A 21,463-nucleotide genomic window follows, 5' to 3' on the forward strand; every position below is an offset into this window, starting at 1 on the left:
TAGATCAATATCTAGATGTTATATATTTATATCGAGTCGTCATATATCAGTATCTAGTCATTAGATATCAGTGTCGAGTTTTCATAAATCAGTATGTAGTTGTTATAATATGTCAGTATCGAGTTGTCATCTACCAGTATCACGCACCATGAACTGCCCCATATTACGTCACTCCGGAACCATGAATTGTCATATTTTCACATCACAAGAAGACAATGAACTAGAGGTATCATATATCAACATAACCCTCGCATGCGCCATGAATGGTTCAAAATTACGACACTGGCCAATCATGAATTGTCAAATTTTAACATCACACACACAACAGAACCATTACCTGTGTCATGGATGGACAGAATGCATTCCCTGTTTTGCGGACACCTGGTGTTATCGCTATTTGACTAACTGACTTAGTGACGAAATAAACAAACGTTAGGAATATCGACAGCTGAAGCATGCCAATTCGGTTGAAATGAAAAATTGATGAATGATTACAAGAATATGTCCCTAAAACCTCCAAAATAATCCTTTAGAACGTATTTCACTAAACCTCTGAAAAAGAAGCTTCGGATTATTGATCCAAACATGCACGTTTTGAAACGGGCAAAGGCGATAGCACATATTACTGATATGTCATGTGAAGATATGACTAAAAGTTCAAGAATGTTTCAAAATATCATCCTCATATATTATATTATGTCGATTTGATCCTGCCCTTCAATAATACAGTCCTTCACTTGCTATCAAATTGTAGTTGACTTTCATTATCTTTTCACATTCCCATTGCCCATGGCTGCATAGGATTTCAGCCTAGAATAATATAAATAGAATCCGCAGTCACGACCTCAAACAGGAAGTTGGGCCATGTCATACAGGTGCAAGTAAAGGGACATAAGTCATGATAATTGCTACCTACGGACTTATGTCTTAAGATGGGCAATGGCAATCTGTAGGTGATAAAATATTTTTAATTAATAGAAACCTAATGCTGACCCAACAGTGCTTTACAGTGTGCAGTTGGTTGGGAGTAAAAGTAAAGACAAAAAGACTTCATTAACGACTTGTTTTGAATATCGTAGTTACCTCCTGGTACGAACGACACAGTGTTGGAACGTCCATGAAACTGCGCTGAATATAGAAGACCTCATTTCAGGTATTAGTGAACACCGCCGCCAAAAGAGAATTTGAACTTTCTAGGAAAAGCATTTGTTATTGCATGATTCAGAAGTCACCATGTTGTTGTTTTAAGGTGTAGAACGAACGGCCTACCGTCCACAGTGTGACCAATGTGACTGATTCAGCTGGAGACATGGCGTCGAACTCAGATGACGATGATGTGTCGATTCCTTCACGCTATAGGTAAGCAGGACATCACAGACCAGATTTATTCTAAACTACGGTAAAGCCTTTTTATCGATGTGAATGTTCCATTGAGGGTTCAGTGCTGTCTCAACCTCCACCTCACACGCGAACACACGCACCCTCCTAATCTCACTCACTCACTCAAATGTTAGATCCTCATGTTCCAGTTTGCCTAAGGACACAAATATAATTTTCATCCCTTCTCCCAAGGGTCTACAGTGTGTTTACCTTTGTGTGAAAGCAGTTTCTCACAGATCCACCCAGCGACTGACTTAAAATACTTTTTTGTTGAACACTTCTTTCAAATTTAAACAAACTGAATTAGTTGTGTGTCATAAGAGTGAGTGAGTGATTCTAACGCTGCTCAGAGCCATATTCTTCATAACTGAAGCGCTTACCCCTAATTAATTCAGTCACCGTGGAACTCGGTTGAGTGTGAACACGATGCAGGGTAATTAAAGCGTCCCGTAAAATCCCCAAGGGTGGTCGGGTACTTGACAGTCGTGAATGAACAGGTTTTTCGATCTCGGATGCCACGCTTTCGACATTTGCACTGAATAGATTACAACTTGCAGAACAAGACTTAGTTGTTTTTCCGGCAAAATATTCACAATCATCCTAGGTTGATGCATACTGGGCCTCTCTGTTTTGTCGGCACGTGCAAACATCGGAAAAGCAGAAATACTGCACCCAGGGTCGGCTGTTTACATATGCCAATTACACAAGAAAAAAAAACACAATTCATCGCTCATGAAAAGGTGATTTATTTCATTTGGATGTATTAGTGGTTGAAATATTAACGTATTCATCTTTACAGACAGTTACGGAATATTTTGGAACTAATACGACCCCTACCCATCTTGCATTTTGCATGAATCAAAACTTAGCCAACTTCGTCAAAAGTAATCCTGCGAAAACCAGTTATTTGCATGTGTTCCGGAAGTGACGTACGCCCACTGTGTAACTTCACCCAGCACACTGAAAAAAGAAGTCAGTGTCAGCCTTAGCTGACATTTCGTGCCAATCAAAATTAATGTTGAATTCGAATGCTTGCTTCGACATTTCATTACAGCTCACGGTGTTGACATATCGACATCGTATCTTCGAGAATACATGTCAACTTATCCCCGCATTAGCCGTGTATGCTGTTTTACAGAATATACAGTCCCTGTAAGCGTGCGCCACAGTTTTAGCCAATGAAATGAAGCGTGAACCCCTCCTATGTGAGGTGCTATCGGAAGTGACCATACAGTTTCATCGGTTTACACACTGATTTTATAAATACATAAAAATGTTTTTGATGTATGAATTTTAGGCTATGATGCATATCTTTGTAAATATATCCACGGCTATAAATCTGCAATACTTCATTGTCAAGACGATTATAACAAACAGACTTGTAATCCTAGCTAGTGTTCACCATTGGAACCGCACCAAATACAAAAACGTTTCTGAAAATGGATGTTTCTTTTAAAACCACCGTAAATATATGATGTGGGTTGGGATGCTTATGTAATACTTTTCTACAACATTTTGTAAGATGACAGAGAGAAAGAAGTTGGGAAGAAAACAAACTAACGATTGTGTAATTTCCTGCTTACGGTGCCCTTGTCGTCCGAGGTATATTTCATGAAAGCTTGAAACACATAATCAAATGCTGATTATTCCGTCCCCTGTTTGTGTTTGTTAACCTGTGGAAGGCCAGGTTGTGCTGACAAATATTCAAGTCACATGGAGGTGGGTAAATCCTGCTCATGGAAATTTCTTACCCCATTTCTACTGAACTGATCACGTGATAACGATCTCTCACATGATAATGAGATGACATATTCACGAGGAAGACAGGAGTAAAATTGTTCCAGATGATTACAAACTGAAAATATTGCCTATAGCGTAACTGATCGACGACTTATAAACACATTTTTTAATGCTTAAAGTCTCATAGTCTTATATTTTGGTATGAAGGAGTTATTCTCGTACTGATTATCTTCGAAGAGTATTTGCAGGCGCTGTGCGTCATTGTCAACACTATCATCGGCTTTCCTCTCTTTTACTTTGGTGAATGGTTTAAACGGTATTCATTAAGGAAAACAATAAATTAAAAGGACAACACAGAAAATATACTCCATGTATTTGCGTGAGATAGAAATAAATTCTCGGACACAGGTGCATGTTTAACATTCTTCAGTACGTCGAATTGTATTCGTCTTCTGACAGAATAAAACATTTCAGGTAGATTATGCAGTTGATTGTATCACACACACAACACTGTTTTCCAGCAATGATTAAGCCGGAATGAGGACTAGGCCGAATGCGGTCAGGCATAGTTTTTGACAGCAGTTGATTAGCCCTGAATATACAGGTAGGAGACTGGGCGCCTGCAACAGGCGTGATTCAATGCAGCAAGTTAGCTCGTTGGTGTGTACATCTAATGGCTTTGGAGTACAGCATATATGCAGACAGCTGACATGGCTGTATTGTAGACACTGCCAGCCACTGTGCTATTTCCTGCTCACGATGCTTTATCGTCTGTGGTATACTTAAAAACACATAGCTAAATGCTAGTTATCTTGTTTCGTGTTGTTTAGTTACTAAAAGACAGAATCATGTTTATTCCCTTGTGACAAAAATTCAGTTCACATGGAGTTGAGCAAAATCTGCTCAGGGAAGTGGCATCTTCCGTACATCTGTTAAAAGTAGAGAAATTGTATTTCTATAATTACATGTTAATGGAAATGACATAAAACTTAAGGAAATTCCTAATTCCTACATGCAGTGGCAGTGTGGGCATGTTCAAGAGAACATATTGCTTAAACTGTAAAGATCATCCTCTGAAGTTTTACTTACCACTTCATGTGAGTGAACATACTGCGCACTTCTTTTGCCTCTCGTACGTCTATTGATGCTTTGAGGACGGTTTGTAGGTCTGTGGCCAGTAGGAGAAAAGTAAATGTATTTCAGCGCGATGGTGGACATATGTGCGTTCGTGTACATGGAAAAGTACTTATATGATGTAAATCTGCATTGAATAAGCTTTCAGAGTGAGTGAGTGTGCTAATATTTAACGTCACATCGGCAATATCTCAGCCATATCGTGATGAGAACATTTCATACTGAAATGAAATATAGGTCTACTATAAAAACCTGTCAACGAAGGACAGTAAAACAACTAGAATATCACAAATGGAATTAAAACTAGCGTGGAAAGTTAAAACTAATATCACTATTCGGACAATACAATATACAATCAAGCTATAGATTGCCAAAAACTGGAGGTAGATCACCATACTAGGGACCATTGGGACTTACAATACCTTTGCTACTTGCTTTGACCCTAGATGGATTTACATCATCCCCTCGGCTGTTAGCAATTTGGACACATCTAGCCAAAAAGTACACATATACTACGACTAAGAACAGTGGAAAGTTTAAATTTTCTCTGAATGTTTTTGGACTTACGTATCCTCTCAGGAGGACAATAATTTTACAACACTTCAGCACCCTTTGAGGGTACAGCCACCAACAATTCAAGCTACTAATGCAAAATACCAATAATTAATTTCTTTAAAAATCAATAATTAAATGAGAACTAACGATGGTAAAAAGATCCTTAATCGTTTTAACTGTAAAATACTTATCCCTTGTGATGAATGGATACAAAAAGGAGGATCTTCACCTTTTAACACGTATACACGAGTATATCTTGTATGGCCAGTACGACATCGTCGTAAAATAACCTCTTCAAATCTGAACTGACAGTCCAAGTAGGTGTAACCAATATACGGTTTTATTTCATGTCATTTTTATACCTACTTGGGTGTCCCACTTCTTCTGCATCAGATCACGGATGTAAGTTCTAATGCTAGCTTTGTAATCAGAGCATGGAATAAGAAGTGGTGTCACAGATTTGTTGAGTGCTGCCTTGGCAGCCAAATCGGCCATTGTGTTACCAGAAATGCCTTCGTGGCTGGGTAACCAACAAAAGAAGATGTCGCATTGGCCAGTAGCAAGATCATTATACAATTCAATAATTTCAATTAAAAGTGGATGTCTACAAGAAATAGTTTTAATAGCCTGGAGGCAAGGTAATCTAGAAGATATTGTTCTGGATCCAATGACAGTGGCACAAGCTACTGCGCCACCCTCCTTGGATCCATCTGTAAATAAGGATTTATAATTGCTATATTTCTGTTTTAATTGATTATATTCTTGTTTATATTGTAATTCATTCGTTTCTGGTTTTTTTATTAAGAAATACAGTTCGTTCTACCACCATGTATAGTGTAATAAAGCACACTTTCGCCCTGAACTATTATAACGACATGGTGTAATAAAGCACACTTTGGCCCTGAACTATTATAACATTAAAGAATGCGTTATAATAGTTCAGGGCGAAAGTGTGCTTTATTACACCATGTCGTGATAATAGTTCAGGGCCAAAGTGTGCTTTATTACACCATGTCGTTAGAACAGTTCAGGGCGAAAGTGTGCTTTATTACACCATGTCGTTATAATAGTTCAGGGCCAAAGTGTGCTTTATTACACCATGTCGTTATAATAGTTCAGCGCCAAAGTGTGCTTTATTACACCATGTCGTTATAATAGTTCAGGGCCAAAGTGTGCTTTATTACACTATACATGGTGGTAGAGCGAACTGTATTTCTTTTCTCAGATGCCGTATTCAATAACTTCTAAGCCTAATTTCCCAGTACAAGACTTGTACCAAACAAGTCGATTATTTATCATACGTCCCATGGTTTTGCAAACACAGCTAGTTAATGAAAAAGGTCGATAATTGGATGGATCCGTAGGATTACGTCCAGGTTTAGGTATTGGTACTACTACAGCGTCACGCCATGAGGGAGGAAAGTTACCCGATGTCCAAATGTCATCATAAATAGTCAACAGAGTTTGAAGACAGGATTCTGGTAAGTGCTTCAGCAGTATCGTGGACTTAGTCAAGAGCGGTATAGAGCTCATGAATAAAAAATACTTCATCATAGTCATTCCCCGTTATCAGAATAGAAATTAACAGGTTTCTTTTCTTGTTGTCTTTGATACTGCTGGAATTTAGGTACATAATTCGAAGATGAAGAATGTTTAGCGAGAATTTCACCCAGTTTATTCGCAATATCTGATTTATCAGTAAGCAATTGATCTCCATGTTTAAGATGATGGAAACTAGATTTAGTACCTTTACCTTTAATTTTCTGAACCATGTTCCATACCTTGGACATGGGTGTCCGAGTATTTATTTTGGATACAAAATTTTGCCAAGATTGGCGTTTGTTCTGTTTAAAGGTACGCCGTGCTATAGCATTTAAAATTTTACATTTATTCAAATTATGCACCATAGGATGGCGATGGAAAGAATGTTCTGCTTTTTCCCTTGCCTTCCTAGCTTGTTTGCACTCATCGTTGAACCATGGCTTTAGAATATGTGGAACTGCAGAGGAATTTGGTATACACTCATCAGCTATGGAATTGATTTCGTCCGAAAAACATTTAATAGCACGAGGAACGTCAATAAAACGTTCAGGTTAAAGTTTTGTAGCAAAGAGTGTTTCATATAAAGCCCAGTTAGCCTTGATGATAGAGGAACATCAGATGGACTTACAGATTTTAATATAGTAGGAAAATGGTCACTTCCACAGAGGCCATCGTGGACTGACCATTCAAATTCATTTAGTAGTTCTGAATTTGTGAGTGACAAATCGTCGTACTGCAACGGCCTGAAGATTAGTAGTAAGTGAAACAGGGCTATGGATAATGTTCTCTTTCATTAGAAGATCCTCCCGTGGCCCTTTCACCTGGATATGAAAAGCATTGCTTTGTAATGACGAAGGTCAAAAGTATCTGTCTGTTATAAAGAAGTCTCCTGCAGACAGATCATTGAAGATGTAAAATCTTGGACTAATAGCTGTAGTTCATGTTGATTAGTCCTCAGTCCTCTGCAGTTCCACTGCACAATATTATTGGAATAAACAATCTTTTGGGGGGATTTATTGGGGAACTACCCCGCACTCTTTTGGAGGGCGACAAGCTATGTGCCCTAGAATGGACGTTTTCAGACACGTCCATGTCCTCCAGAGATCCATATTTGTTGTGTAGCTGAATTCTATTTTCCGACCCTTTCGAGGCTCTTCCACTTATTTTTGTTTATGAGGCCTCATGCATCAGTTTAGTTTTGCTTGTAATAGCTGGCTGTATCAGATGACGACTGAGATTGTGAACGCGACTGAGAGGATGGCTTGAGATCAGAAAATGACTCTGACTGCTTTTGTGACTTACTAGGAAGTGATTCCGTAGTTGGAGATGATGTAGTAGGATATAAAGTCTGGGGAGAATCACATTTGACCCAAGTCAAATTTGTTTGACAGCTTGTGGATGAGGTAGATATTTTATGGCTTGATTCAGTTGTTGTTTTGGTTATAGAAGCATAACTTTCTGGAAGTTCAGATCTCTTTACAAGTTTTTTGGCGTCAGAAAATGTTTCGGGTAAATTTGATCTTGTTAATTTTCATGTGTTCTTTCCAAATCGCACACTCTTTCGAAAAAGATGAATGGTTTCTTGAACAGTTGGTGCATTTTTTAAAGGTACTTGTACAATCTCCTCACCACGGTTAGCACACACAACGGACAATGTACAAGTATTTACACCATGGCCGTACCTCTGACAGTTAAAACATCTGAGCGGGTTCGGAATGTACACGTCAACCTTGATGTTGCAGTAACCAACCTTCAATGATTTTGGCTCTGTCGGAGATGAAAAGGAGAACAGATAAGTGTTGGTGGGAACAGTTGCATTGTTTTTACGGGTTAAAAAACGTTTGACGTAGAGCGTACCTTGATCTTTCATTTCATACACAATATCAAGTTCTGACATTTCAGCAAATAGTCGATCGCGGTCTCTGACAATGCCTTTGCTTGTATTTAAGGTCTTGTGAGCAGAGTAACTGGAACGCCGACGAACGATTCGGTGCTCATAAGGTTGGCAGATTGCTGTCTTTTAGCGCATTCAACCAGCAACGCACCTGACCGTAACTTTCTCATGTTCTTGACTTCTCCGGCAATACCCTGAATATCCATAGATATTGCGAAAAGGTTCAGCTTTAATGGTGTCTTGTCAACAGTTTCAATCACGACTCTAGACAAAAACATGAATTAGTAAAATTGAAATTCAGAAGGTCCAAAATTAGACCAAGACCTAATAATACACATATTACAGTTCTCAAAAATGTGTGCAACATTACTCATAGTAATGCTCAGGGCTTGGCGTGACCAGCCGATTGGTTGAACCGGACTCATTCAACCACCCGTCAAGGTGAAGTTAGGGCCAAAGGGGTGTGTTGAGCATTAGGAACACTGTCCTGCTCCCATGCCCTCAGCCACCAGGATCCCCTCATCCACCGACACAGGGTCACAGCCCACGACAAACGGGTTGGTGGGCCAAATATGCCCCCAGGTCCACGACGGGGATGAACGGCTCTTAGCGTTACCCAGGACCCACCACGAGGAGGTGGCCGTTCACGGGTGCCGTATCTCTGACGAGTAGTGGGAGGAAAGTAGATGTGTTTCAACGCGATGGCACACCTGTGTGCGTTCATGTACATGAACAAGTACTTGTATGGTGTAAATCTGCATTGAATATGCTTTCATAACGTGTTAAAATAATGTTTCTATGAAACTGGCACATTGGTCAAAATCATCGTAAAAATCTGTCTACTGTCGCCTCTCGTACGTCTATCGATGCTGTGAGGACGGTTTGTGTGTCTGGGGCCAGTCGGAGGAAAGTAGATGTGTTTCAACGCGATGGTACACCTATTTGCGTTCATGTACATGAACAAGTTCTTATACGAGGTACATCTGCATGGAATAAGCTTTCAGAAAATATAAAAGTCATGTTTGTATGATAATACAGTAGATGCCATCAGCACTGTCACTGTACACAATTATAAGGTACTTATCTGCTATAACTCTAACACGACTCATGGGAAACCTGTATATGCTACTAGCACTGTCACGTAGCACAATTATATGGTATTTATCTGTAAATCTAACATGTCTCATGGGAAACCTGTAGATGCCACTAGCACTGTCACTGTACACAATTATAAGGTACTTATCTGCTATAACTCTAACACGACTCATGGGAAACCTGTATATGCCACTAGCACTGTCACTGTACACAATTATAAGGTACTTATCTGCTATAACTCTAACACGACTCATGGGAAACCTGTATATGCTACTAGCACTGTCACTGTACACAATTATAAGGTACTTATCTGCTATAACTCTAACACGACTCATGGGAAACCTGTATATGCCACTAGCACTGTCACTGTACACAATTATAAGGTACTTATCTGCTATAACTCTAACACGACTCATGGGAAACCTGTATATGCCACTAGCACTGTCACTGTACACAATTATAAGGTACTTATCTGCTATAACTCTAACACGACTCATGGGAAACCTGTATATGCCACTAGCACTGTCACTGTACACAATTATTAGGTACTTATCTGCTATAACTCTAACACGACTCATGGGAAACCTGTATATGCCACTAGCACTGTCACTGTACACAATTATAAGGTACTTATCTGCTATAACTCTAACACGACTCATGGGAAACCTGTATATGCCACTAGCACTGTCACTGTACACAATTATAAGGTACTTATCTGCTATAACTCTAACACGACTCATGGGAAACCTGTATATGCCACTAGCACTGTCACTGTACACAATTATAAGGTACTTATCTGCTATAACTCTAACACGACTCATGGGAAACCTGTATATGCCACTAGCACTGTCACTGTACACAATTATAAGGTACTTATCTGCTATAACTCTAACACGACTCATGGGAAACCTGTATATGCTACTAGCACTGTCACGTAGCACAATTATATGGTATTTATCTGTAAATCTAACATGTCTCATGGGAAACCTGTAGATGCCACTAGCACTGTCACTGTACACAATTATAAGGTACTTATCTGCTATAACTCTAACACGACTCATGGGAAACCTGTATATGCCACTAGCACTGTCATTGTACACAATTATAAGGTACTTATCTGCTATAACTCTAACACGACTCATGGGAAACCTGTATATGCTACTAGCACTGTCACGTAGCACAATTATATGGTATTTATCTGTAAATCTAACATGTCTCATGGGAAACCTGTAGATGCCACTAGCACTGTCACTGTACACAATTATAAGGTACTGATCTGCCGTAATGCTAACATGACTCATAGGAAACCTGTAGATACCACCAGCTCTGTCACGTAGCACAGTTATATGGTATTTATCTGTAAATCTAACATGTCTCATGGGAAACCTGTAGATGCCACTAGCACTGTCACTGTACACAATTATAAGGTACTGATCTGCCGTAATGCTAACATGACTCATAGGAAACCTGTAGATACCACCAGCTCTGTAGCATCAGACAGTTAGAATGTAATAATCAGCTGAAACCCCAACACGACTCACGGAGTCAATCGCTCATACGAGTTTGTCGTATCGGTTGTTGTACAAATGTCAGCGTGTCCTACCCATGCGAGACACACAGACACACATGTACAAGGAAGTCGACTGTTCACCTGAGGAAAAATACCATTTCGTGGACATTTTTTTGTCCAGTCGGTGTGGTAGGTGGTATTTCTGCCATGTATGGCTAAGGTAAATGGCTAATGTAACTGGCTAATTGGCCGTTATTGAAGATATCAGATCAGTCAGACATTTAAAACTTTAATAATTGAATTTCACATACATCACATACCTACAGTAAATTAGGATCTCTATACTGGTTTTATTGACCGTTTCACGTCATTAAACACCTCTGTATGCGGATTCAAATGGAATGTTACGCATTTTCCTCGAAAACACAATTCGAAAATGATCTCTATATCAACAGCCCATACGTAGCGATACTGCAAATCTTTGCTGATTTTAAATTAATACTTATTTTTTTGTAAAGAAAATCCGCGTGTAAATGCTGAAATAATGTTATGATCCTACCAAGACTGTTACTATAACGTGACTACAATTGTATCCGTTAGTACCAATACACATATGGTCTATATGGTCACTCCTCAAATTCCTGGAGGGTTTCAGTCGGAAGCCAACATCGTCAGCATCTCGCCAGGGATATCTTGCTGGTACTTGGCTTACTCACTGGGGCATTTCCTCCTGTCATTCATGTCATTTAGGTGGAGGGCCTCGGTTGTAGCTTTAAACAGACTTCTTGTGACTTGAACTTAGTCCAAAATCAGATTTCGTGGAACACGTGGTACGGTCACTATTTAATAGTGATTCATAAACACATGCTTGTAATACTTTGTTGACATACTTTTTAGGGGCGTGAAAACTTTGGACTCTTTGTTGCTCTATTAACGTACTATGGAAGTATTTACTAAAAAAGAATTTACAAATATCACTGTCTTCCATTTTAGCGTCTCAGAGATAGATATTGAAATAGATATCCTTTGTCATTTATGGAAATCTTGTAGTTTACTCAAATTGATGAGAAGGACCGTTCCATTGTAGTGCATTTCGGTTATATGATCGGACAGAGCATAGCTTCTACCGAATACAGAACGGTATGTCCTGTAAATCGGACTTTTCAGTACTCGAACTGCAATTTCACCGTGAGCAAAATAGTAAGCAGATGTAAGGTAGAGTATCATCCTCACCGAAAAGCAAATCACCCTTGTATGGATTCATGCATTAAACGTTTTAGACGTTTAACATTGAACAGAATCACCTCCTTCCCACTCACTGTTCTTTCTTGCTGTAGGAACGTATCGCTAGATGCACTCCGAGTCTCAGCTCGAAAGAAGCTCTCGCTGTACCTCAACCTTGAGAGGCTGCCGAATGAAGATGGCATTGTAGCTGATTATAATGGACTGGCCGAGCAAATTGGCTTCTCCTTCCTGGAGATCCAGAACTTCAGCCGGCAGAGAGACCCAACAACGGAGGTGCTGAACGAGTGGTCAAGGAGACCAGACTTGTCCCCCACTGTTGGTCAACTCTTTTCGTTCCTCAGGGTGATGGGTCGTGATGATGTGATGACTGACTGCAAACGTAGCATTAGTAAGTTCACTGTGTTCAGACCTGGGAATGTCCATCCTCTCTAAATGCACTTTCTATAAATATCATCATGCACTTTTGAAGTTAATGCTTCGGTACAGATAACCCAGTAATGATTTTGGGGGTTCTTTGGTTAAAGATACAAAATGACTAACATCAAGGATTCGAAGGATTTCTGGTCAGCTTTCGTCATGGCCATTGAGGGCAGACGGATTACAAGCAACCATCTAAACAGTGGACTGACAAAGCATATTTGTAAACGTTATCGACAATTGTTAACAGGGAATTTTTACACTGACATTTATAATTGTGTTTACTGTAAGACCATCTCACTGAAACCGAAATATGGTGTTACATGTCGTATCACATCTCTCAAGGCATATTCTGATAATATGTCAGTTTAGAAGAGTCTTGTCAACCAGGATGCAGTGTTTTGTTTCTGCAACTAGTTATACACAGGACAGACATCATCAGAGAAATATCTTCAACTCACATGCCTGATACATGTACATTTATTTACTGCAGAATTTACCGAGTTTGTGGATGTGATCGACCGACAATACAAACGACTGTTTGCTACTTTGTATCGAGATAAAAATACAGTACTGTGTAATGATTTGATTCATCATTCTTTAACTCCGAGAATGCAAGCAGGAATGAGAAGTTTGTCCTGTCTAAACACGACGAACCAAAAGGGACATCATGAGATCAGTCGAACAGATTGTGCTGCATTGCTCTATGTATGGTGTTACATGTCGTGTGTGTTACACTCTGACTGTTTTAGTTCTGGACATCGAGCACTATGTCTCACAGGAAGAACGTCGCCAGGACGATGTCATACCTCTCCAAGATGACACCATATCCCAGAGCTCCACTCCCCAATCTTCTGATTTCACAGACCATGACACTGATGAATACAGATACATGACTGTTCAGGGTGGTGGGAAGCTCTTCTGTCTGGAACTATATAAACATGGCATTGACGTTATAGGCCATCGATATATTGGTTAATTATCATCACCAATATTGTTGTGTTTTCTAGGATGGACATGTGTAATGTATTTGCAACTGAACACTGAAGTACCCCTATGACAAGGATTAAATGTTAAGAGGTCCCACTTCTATAAAAGCACATAGCGATAGACGCAAGCCACATTATATGAATTATGTGTCTAATTATTATAAGTCTAACGTAATAACATCGATTTGAGACATCTGTAAATACAGAAACATGTTAAAAGCAATGAGAACCATCCCTGCCTGTATCACTTACTGTTTTTCAGTTAGCCACAAGACACATTTTATACATACTCTTGTATAATAACATCGATCTGAGATATCTGTAAACACACAAATATTTTTCAAGCAATCATAACTATCAGCCTTGCATCACTTACCGTTTTTTTTCAGTTGAGAGCGACACACCAACGTTTTATGATGCGTTCGTGTGTTATAACCCAGAGGGTTATGATCTGCAGTTTGTGAAGAAGATGGTGTCAGAGTTAGAGTCGCCGAGGTATGGTCTCAAGCTGTTTGTTCCTTGGAGAGATGATCTGCCTGGGTCTTCCACATACACCGTGTCAGCAAAGCTGATTCAGGACAGGTGAGCACCGTCCATTGAACAGTGACGTCTTCTTCTCTTCACTAAATCCTACACCGTGATGCTCCGCGCCTAGGATTGTTGTGACAATGGCCAAAACTGTGGCATTTAAACTAATAACGTTCAAAGCCAAAGTTGGATGACAAATGACAAATGAGGTAAAGCTGCCGATACATCATGGGTCGATGTCCGCGCCTTCAATGACAATACATTATCTGGCTGATTTCATGTTTGTTTTGTTTGTTTGTTCAACGATCCGTGAACAGCACTGACACCCACTCTTTCGTCATCTTATCAACGCGGGAACAAAAAGAGCAAAAAGTGTTAAAACCCCTAAAGAATCACTGTATCTTCATCCACGTTGCAGATGCCGGAGAATGGTGATCATTATGTCTCCCCGCTTCTTGATGAGTCCAGCCTGCGACTTTCAGACGAGGTTCGCGCACAGTCTTTCGCCAGGTGAGGATCCGTGTAATCCTCGGCGTTATTGAGGTCATGTCTGTGAGTTTGGTTAAAGCTAACTTTGAGCAACATTTAATCATATAAAATAACATTTAAGATGAAGTCAATAAACATTGGTATGGTTTGTTCAATGAATTTAAAGGAGGGAAAGCTGACATGATATTCGTGTACAGAAACAGTTAACAGTTGATACTCTGTGCCATCAGTAAGTTAACGGGTTTCTATTTTTCTCTGCATAAAGATACTACAAGAAGCTACGAGGGTTGGCTGAAAAGGTCTAAGCCTCACTGTGAAAAAAAGTTACAAAGTCCACGTTTGTAATTTATTTTTCTACATAGTCCCCTTCCAAGTTCACACACTGTTGCCAGCGATGCTGCAAGGCCCGAATCCCGGTCAGGAAGAAATCTTCTTCAGCTACCCTAAAAAAAACAGTCACAGCGGAAATGACGTCATCATTACTTGCAAAATGGCGACCGGCGAGTTCCTTTTTCATTTTGGGGAACAGGTGGACGTCAGAAGGAGCCAAATCAGGTGAATAAGGAGGATGGTCAATGAGTTCAAAGCCACAATCGCGGATTGTTGACATGGCCACCACCGATTTGTGAACAGGCGCATTGTCTTGGTGGAAGAGGACACCTTTAGCGAGCATCCCTCTTCGTTTGGCTTTGATTGCTTCTCGCAACTGGTTCAGTAGATCAGCATAGTATCTGCCGTTGATAGTTTGACCTTTATCAAGATAATCAATGAGCAGAATACCCCTGGAATCCCAAAAGACTGATGCCATCACCTTTCCAGCTAAAGGAACAGACTTGGCTTTCTTCGGAGCTGGTGAATCAGGATGCTTCCACTGTTTTGACTGTAGTTTTGTTTCTGTTTGAAAGTGATGTATCCAGGTCTCATCCATGGTTACAAATCGTGCCACAAAATCATCGGGATCTGCTTCAAAACGACGCAAATTGTCAAGGGACGTCTGGAACCTGACACGTTTTTGTTCTGCTGTCAAGAGCTTTGGCACCCATCTTGCAGAACCTTTCGTCATTCCTAATTCGTTGGTGATAATATGCTCAACCCTCTCATGAGAGATGCCCACTACACTAGCAATAAGTCGAGTAGTCAATCGTCGATCATCCATCAACATATCGAGCACTCGCGTGATGTTTTCTGGAGTGGTTGCTGTTGAAGGCCTTCCTGAGCGTGGGTCATCATCAAGGCTTTGTCTGCCACGATTAAATTCTGCAGCCCACTTCTTTACTGTGGAAAATGAAGGAGCATCATCCCCTAGAGTGGAGACCATGTCAGCATGTATCTGTGTTGGGGACATCCCTTTCTTTTGCAAGTACTTGATGACTGCCCTGTATTCAGTTTTGTACATTTCTGATGATTTCAGAGGGTAGGTTTACCAAAAGAGTTGTAGTTGAGATAAAACTATTAGTACGTTTGTAGTTCTTGTGTCAATGATTCACTAAATGATTGTCCTCATTGGTGGCAAACACCTGTCTCTACCTGGTGGGGAAAAACCACTCAGACTGAGAACTTTTCATCCAACCCTCGTAGCTTCACATAATGGGAAGGACGATAACTCAAGTGTAAGGGACTTAATGGGACAGGTACTGCTCATTTCCTTACAGTCAGTTTGATGGTTTGTCTCATAATTTCGGATACCCAAATAAAAATGTTGTTCAACAAAAGATCATTATTTTGTTGTCGCTTCACGTGCAATTCCTTTTCCTTTATTGTTTTGTAGGTTCCCGCAGTAAGAAATTGGTGCCTGTTCTCATCACGCCGTGCAGTATACCCCAGATCCTCCACCACGTATCAATCTGTGATTTTACAAAACGAGACTTAATGGACTGGTTTTGGCATCGGCTGGCCACAGCAATTAAAGCTCCCCTCAACTTTAAGGAGCTGCAGATCAACGACAAGATTTCACTGACGAATATCACCCTCAGTCTGGACAAAGAACAATATCGCAACAGTGGCAGCAGTAGCAGCAGCAGCTCAAGTCAACCACTGCCCATCATCCAGTCTACTCCCTCATCCTCCTCGTCCTCTAGAGCTGCTACAGCAGCCAACTCCCCTGGATCAAGTGGTCCAATGAAAGAAGGGTCCCCAGTGCAGAGTGCCCCACAAGGATCCTCAATGTCCTCATCCACACAGGCATCAAGCCCTGTTCCTCCACGTCGTTGACATCGACAGACTGATAAAAGCATCTCTCAGCTATTCCCGTCCAGCCAATGTTGACCTTTGTGACAGAAATGATTTAACGATTTGAATCTACAGAGTATCTGCAGGGGAACTGCAGCATTCAATTTATACAGACCTTGCTTGAAAAAGAAGTGAGATCTTTTGTCGCACAGTCATCAGATGTTAGGGAGCAAATATTGCCAAACTGGTTCCATAATGTACCTTAAAGGTTGTGCAATTAAAACACACAAACACACGAGCTATTGGAATATTATTTCACGTATAAGGACCGCTAAAGTCCTGTTTTATTGCACAGACTTGTGAAGGCTTTGCCTGTGAATGTTTGTCCCTGACCGTTTGGCCACAACTAGTCTCATTTTATGGGGACGCGGTGGGAGAGCTGTCTTAGGCGAGAGGCTACAAATCCATCGAGCTTGGAGGTGCTGGGATTGAGACCACCTGTGACCGGATGTAAAACACCTTGGAGTCAACTTTGTGTGCAGACTCTTTCAGTGTTGTCACAACCCCTAGTGTGCAGTACACAACCCTGCGCACTTAAAAGAACCCACGAATCCACTGGTAGATGACCAGATGGTGGCCACATGAATACATGCAAACACCTAGTTCCGGGTAGAGCAACGTGCAGTATGGACAAAGTACTGTGCCGAACAGCCCCAGTCCACCCAGCTGTAAATGGGTACCTTGTAGGGATGGGAAAGCCACATTAACTCGCTGCGCCTGGTAGGCTGCAAGAGTTGTATGATCCAATGATCGAGGGAACGACAAAGCGATATCGGCGCCACACAAATATCTAGATGTATTGTGTTGTATTTTACACTTTCCTCCTGCATATTCACTATCCCATAGATATCTCCATCCTGCACCATAACTACTGCCATTTTACAATGTTGACAAAAGAACATAGGGGAAAGACTATTAAACTATTGGGCCACTTGAAATGTTACATGTTACATTGAAATTGTTAACAAAACCAAATGATTTCCAAGATAATATTTTTCGACATACCTTTCTAATCCATATGAAAGGCACAATAATAGTATTTCCCTGTTTTGTCTTTATTCTGACTTGTTGTAAATGCCCTTGGACATAAGACTTAGTTTGCATAGACCTGCTCAAAACAATCTCAGCTTTACTACGATTGTTGTAAATCCTTACGGTCGCGATCTCAACTCAGTATTATGATGTAGTATTCCCTCATTATTCAGTCTTGGAAGAAGTGTGAAACAACGTATCGTTTCGTTAATCAAGGAAAGGCCGTGACCTTTTCAGTAACCCAAGGGCAGCTAATCTTTAAAATTTAAATACATGTATACATTAACGCAACGGGATTAAGCAACACTGTGAAAAAGTATGTAACAACTGCTCTCTGGAAATATTGCTTATTGTTCGTATTTCCCGTTCATGCATTCTTCACAACACTCCCGCATCAATGCACACTTTCTTCAGTAACAAACCCTTTTTGTTCTGTGATGTTTAGACCTTTCCCCAAAATACATTCCCCGTACAGATGCATACTGAACAATTCGTCAACGACCATTGGTCGATCATACATTTATATTACAGTGTGTAAGGAAATATTGTTTCACTTTTTTTCAATGACTATTATTTCACTGAATGTAGACGGCAATATATCAGTGTATACAGTTGCACTTCAATATGTTCAATAAAACATGGGTAGGTATATCCATGGATGTAAATCACGACTGTTTGAATGTGAAAAAAATATATGACCTATTCCCAGTAATAGTTTCCTCTCTGATATTTTTCATCAGGATAACTGGGTGTGTATGTGTTGGTCTCCAGCACAACTGGGAAACTACTTTCAAGGTTTTCCAAGTACTTTGAAACAGTGCTGTTAGAATAAATAGTGTTGCCTCAGTTAAACTGGCATGACATGCATGTGTTTCAGCATTTATCGATAAGCCGGTGAAAAAGTATATATCATAGGCAACGCAAAGTTGCAAAACAGTATTGCAGAGTTGACAGGGAACACGTATAGCCCCTAGATTAAGAACAAAAAGCCTCAAAGTAACTGCAAAACTCCAACTTAGTATCAACAGTACCCGAAGAACAATCAATCAATCCACCACAAACCAAATGCACAACGAATACCGATTTGGCAATTACTGAATCTTCGGCATTTCTAAAATGGAAAAACACTGGTACACATTGAATCACTTTCATCCTCAGACACATTACATTGTCATTTGCATGTATTGGGAGTAAACATAGTATCAAAAATACAGGTGCAAACCAATCATCTATCATCCCTAGATTAGGAATCAAAGCCTCAACCAAATATCACTAGTATCTGATGTGCAAGCAGGCAATCAATCACTAACCATGTGGAAATATTAAATGACTCCATACACTGAGTATTTATTTGGGAATAACAATTTTGACATTCTAACATGGAATAACATATATGGTCCATACTGAAATTATATGTGACAAGGTTTCCTCTTTCAGACACAGTAAACTGTCAAGCATCTTTTTGAGTAAACAGTTCTGAAAATGTGAGCACTTCTTTTACAACATAATTATGACACTAAGAAATAAGAGACAATATTCATATCTTTGAAGACGCAGAATCTCATGGGAATAACCAAACCAAGAAATGACAGTTGAAACGGATTCAGAGATAAAGTAGATATATATGTATGATTACTGTGCCTCAGTTAAACTGGCATGAAATCAGCATTTATCGATAAGCCGGGGGAAAAAGTATACATCACTCACACTGAAGTTACCATTTACGTCTATTGCAGACTGAGAAAAGGGTAATGTGACAGTCGTCAAGATTGACAATACTTATCAGGAACCATATCCATTACCTACACGAGAGATGGGACAGGCGTGTGAAATGATGACCTGGAGACCTTTATTGAACCGAAGGTAACTTTCATTATAATTGTTGTTTTAATAAATAAGTGTTCAAATCAAAGTCTTACTAGCTGATTACCCACCTTTGCTTCACCGAATACAATCTGTTAAAATATAAATATTTTAGATATTTAATACTTACCTTACCATAGGACGTATGCATATTACCTCAAGCTTCGCTTAGATGAGATCAGACAGTCGTTGATTCGCCATTCCCATGAATTGCACCTCATGTATCTACGAATGTATAGGCACGGAAGTGGCGTGATCTCCTAAACCGGAGAAGCGCGGACCTTTCAAAATTCACTTTTACTGAAGAGAAATCCAGTCCGAAGAGCCCAGAGAGGGGAGGAGCATCCAATCTTGGGAGGAAAATCACCGTCCTGTGGTAAGGTAAGTATTTAAATATCTAAAATATTTAGATTTTAGATATTGTTTTTACTTTACCATACCATGGGACTTATGCATATGGCTTCAACAGTAGGTTGGCGGTGTCGGACTTCAGAGGGTCACACCAACTGACTCCAACTCAAACCACTGTGAGGCACAGGAAACATCCTGTAACAAGAAAACAGATAGTAACTCAAGACACTCATTGGAGCCGATGATAGCACAATATGAAGGAGAACCATAAGACCTAATGGTAAGTATAAGTAGTTACCTAATGATTGGCAGGCCGGGTAAGCTGTTGGGCAACCACTAGAGGGCCAAAGGACTGTAGCCAACCATAAGGCAATGGTATTCCTGTTTATTCCTCACGCTTGCACGCAGAGGAGAAGGGGATGAACAATCTCTTCCGACTCTGCCACTTAGGAGCTGATTTGGCGATGTAAAGTTTTAAAGCACGAACAGGGCGGAACAATTCTTCCTCAACATCGTCTGGTGTCAATATCGCTGAGAGAGGAGGAGGAATGGAGAACATTCTATCGGGCTGACCTGGTAACTGATTCTTCGCTATAAAGTCCCACAGTACGCCTAAATGAGCACGTCCATGGCGGGACTGTTCAAATCTTATCCGAGTGACATCCAAGGCGTGGATTTCACTAACCCTGGTAGCCAAAGCCAACAGAAAAACCGTTTTCAGTTATAAATCTTCAAATGAAGCCGTCTCCAAAGGTTCGTACGGACGGCCTCGAAGATATTGGAGGACGATGTTGAGGTCCCACGCTGGAGGGCGAAATCTGATCTTCTGATCCTCTAGAAAGCCTTCAGCATGGCCGTAAGTTCTGGAACTTTACAGACTTGCCTATCACTTTTGACAACTGGAACCGAGTTCAGCGCTGACAAATAAGCTCCGATGGTACTTCCCTTAAGCTGCTGGATCTGGAACTGGAGACACATACACTGGAAGCTGATGATTGAAGCTTGTGGAGAACAGACCTATCAAAGGACGCCCGTGATTCTGACACAGAAGTTGGAACGCCTCTGGGTGGAGCCTCCATTCTGTTGGGAACGGTCTCCTGGGTCTGGACAGAGCATCGGCCAACACGTTCCTGCAGCCCCGAATGTGATGAGCCTTTGCTATGACGTTGTTGCTGTCCAGAAGATCTGCGAGAAGAAACATCTGGTCTCACAGTTTCTTCGACCTGGTGGTTCCCTGAATCCGGATAACCCATACCACCGTGGAACTGTCTGACGCTATCAGGACCTTGGAGTTCTTCAAAATAGGTATCCAATGGCGGACTGCCAGAATGACCGCTAGCATCTCGAGGTAGTTGATGTGCCAACCTTGTTCTGCGTCTGACCACAGCCCTAAGGTGATCTGCCCGTTGAGATTGGCGCCACATCCTTGGAGTGACGTATCTATGAACAGCTCGTGATCATGGGTGTATT

The 21,463-nt window shown here is 40.6% G+C and overlaps 2 protein-coding genes across 2 annotated transcripts in view; one reads left to right on the forward strand and one right to left on the reverse strand.

Moving 5' to 3' along the window:
- The window catches only part of LOC137298514 (zygotic DNA replication licensing factor mcm6-like), a 385,641-nt gene that overhangs the window by 11,300 nt on the left and 352,878 nt on the right, over window positions 1-21,463 (reverse strand). The gene's annotated exons all lie outside the window — the stretch shown is intronic.
- Window positions 870-16,985, forward strand: LOC137298516 (myeloid differentiation primary response protein MyD88-like). Its single transcript, XM_067830810.1, has 7 exons — window positions 870-1,153; window positions 1,250-1,359; window positions 12,188-12,483; window positions 13,265-13,420; window positions 13,891-14,083; window positions 14,448-14,539; window positions 16,287-16,985. The coding sequence occupies exons 2-7, from the start codon at window positions 1,310-1,312 to the stop codon at window positions 16,727-16,729; spliced, it is 1,230 nt and encodes a 409-aa protein (XP_067686911.1). The 5' UTR covers window positions 870-1,153; window positions 1,250-1,309; the 3' UTR covers window positions 16,730-16,985.

This window comes from Haliotis asinina, chromosome 10 (genome assembly GCF_037392515.1).
Source record: "Haliotis asinina isolate JCU_RB_2024 chromosome 10, JCU_Hal_asi_v2, whole genome shotgun sequence".
Classification (NCBI taxonomy): domain Eukaryota; kingdom Metazoa; phylum Mollusca; class Gastropoda; order Lepetellida; family Haliotidae; genus Haliotis; species Haliotis asinina.

What these genes read in the sequence shown, in the direction of transcription:
- LOC137298516 (XM_067830810.1), top strand. Translation starts at nt 1,310, where the DNA reads ATGGCGTCGAACTCAGATGACGATGATGTGTCGATTCCTTCACGCTAT. An exon ending in TCGATTCCTTCACGCTATAG is followed by an intron (nt 1,360 to 12,187) that starts GTAAGCAGGACA and finishes TTCTTGCTGTAG; the next exon opens with GAACGTATCGCTAGATGCAC. An exon ending in TGACTGCAAACGTAGCATTA is followed by an intron (nt 12,484 to 13,264) that starts GTAAGTTCACTG and finishes TGACTGTTTTAG; the next exon opens with TTCTGGACATCGAGCACTAT.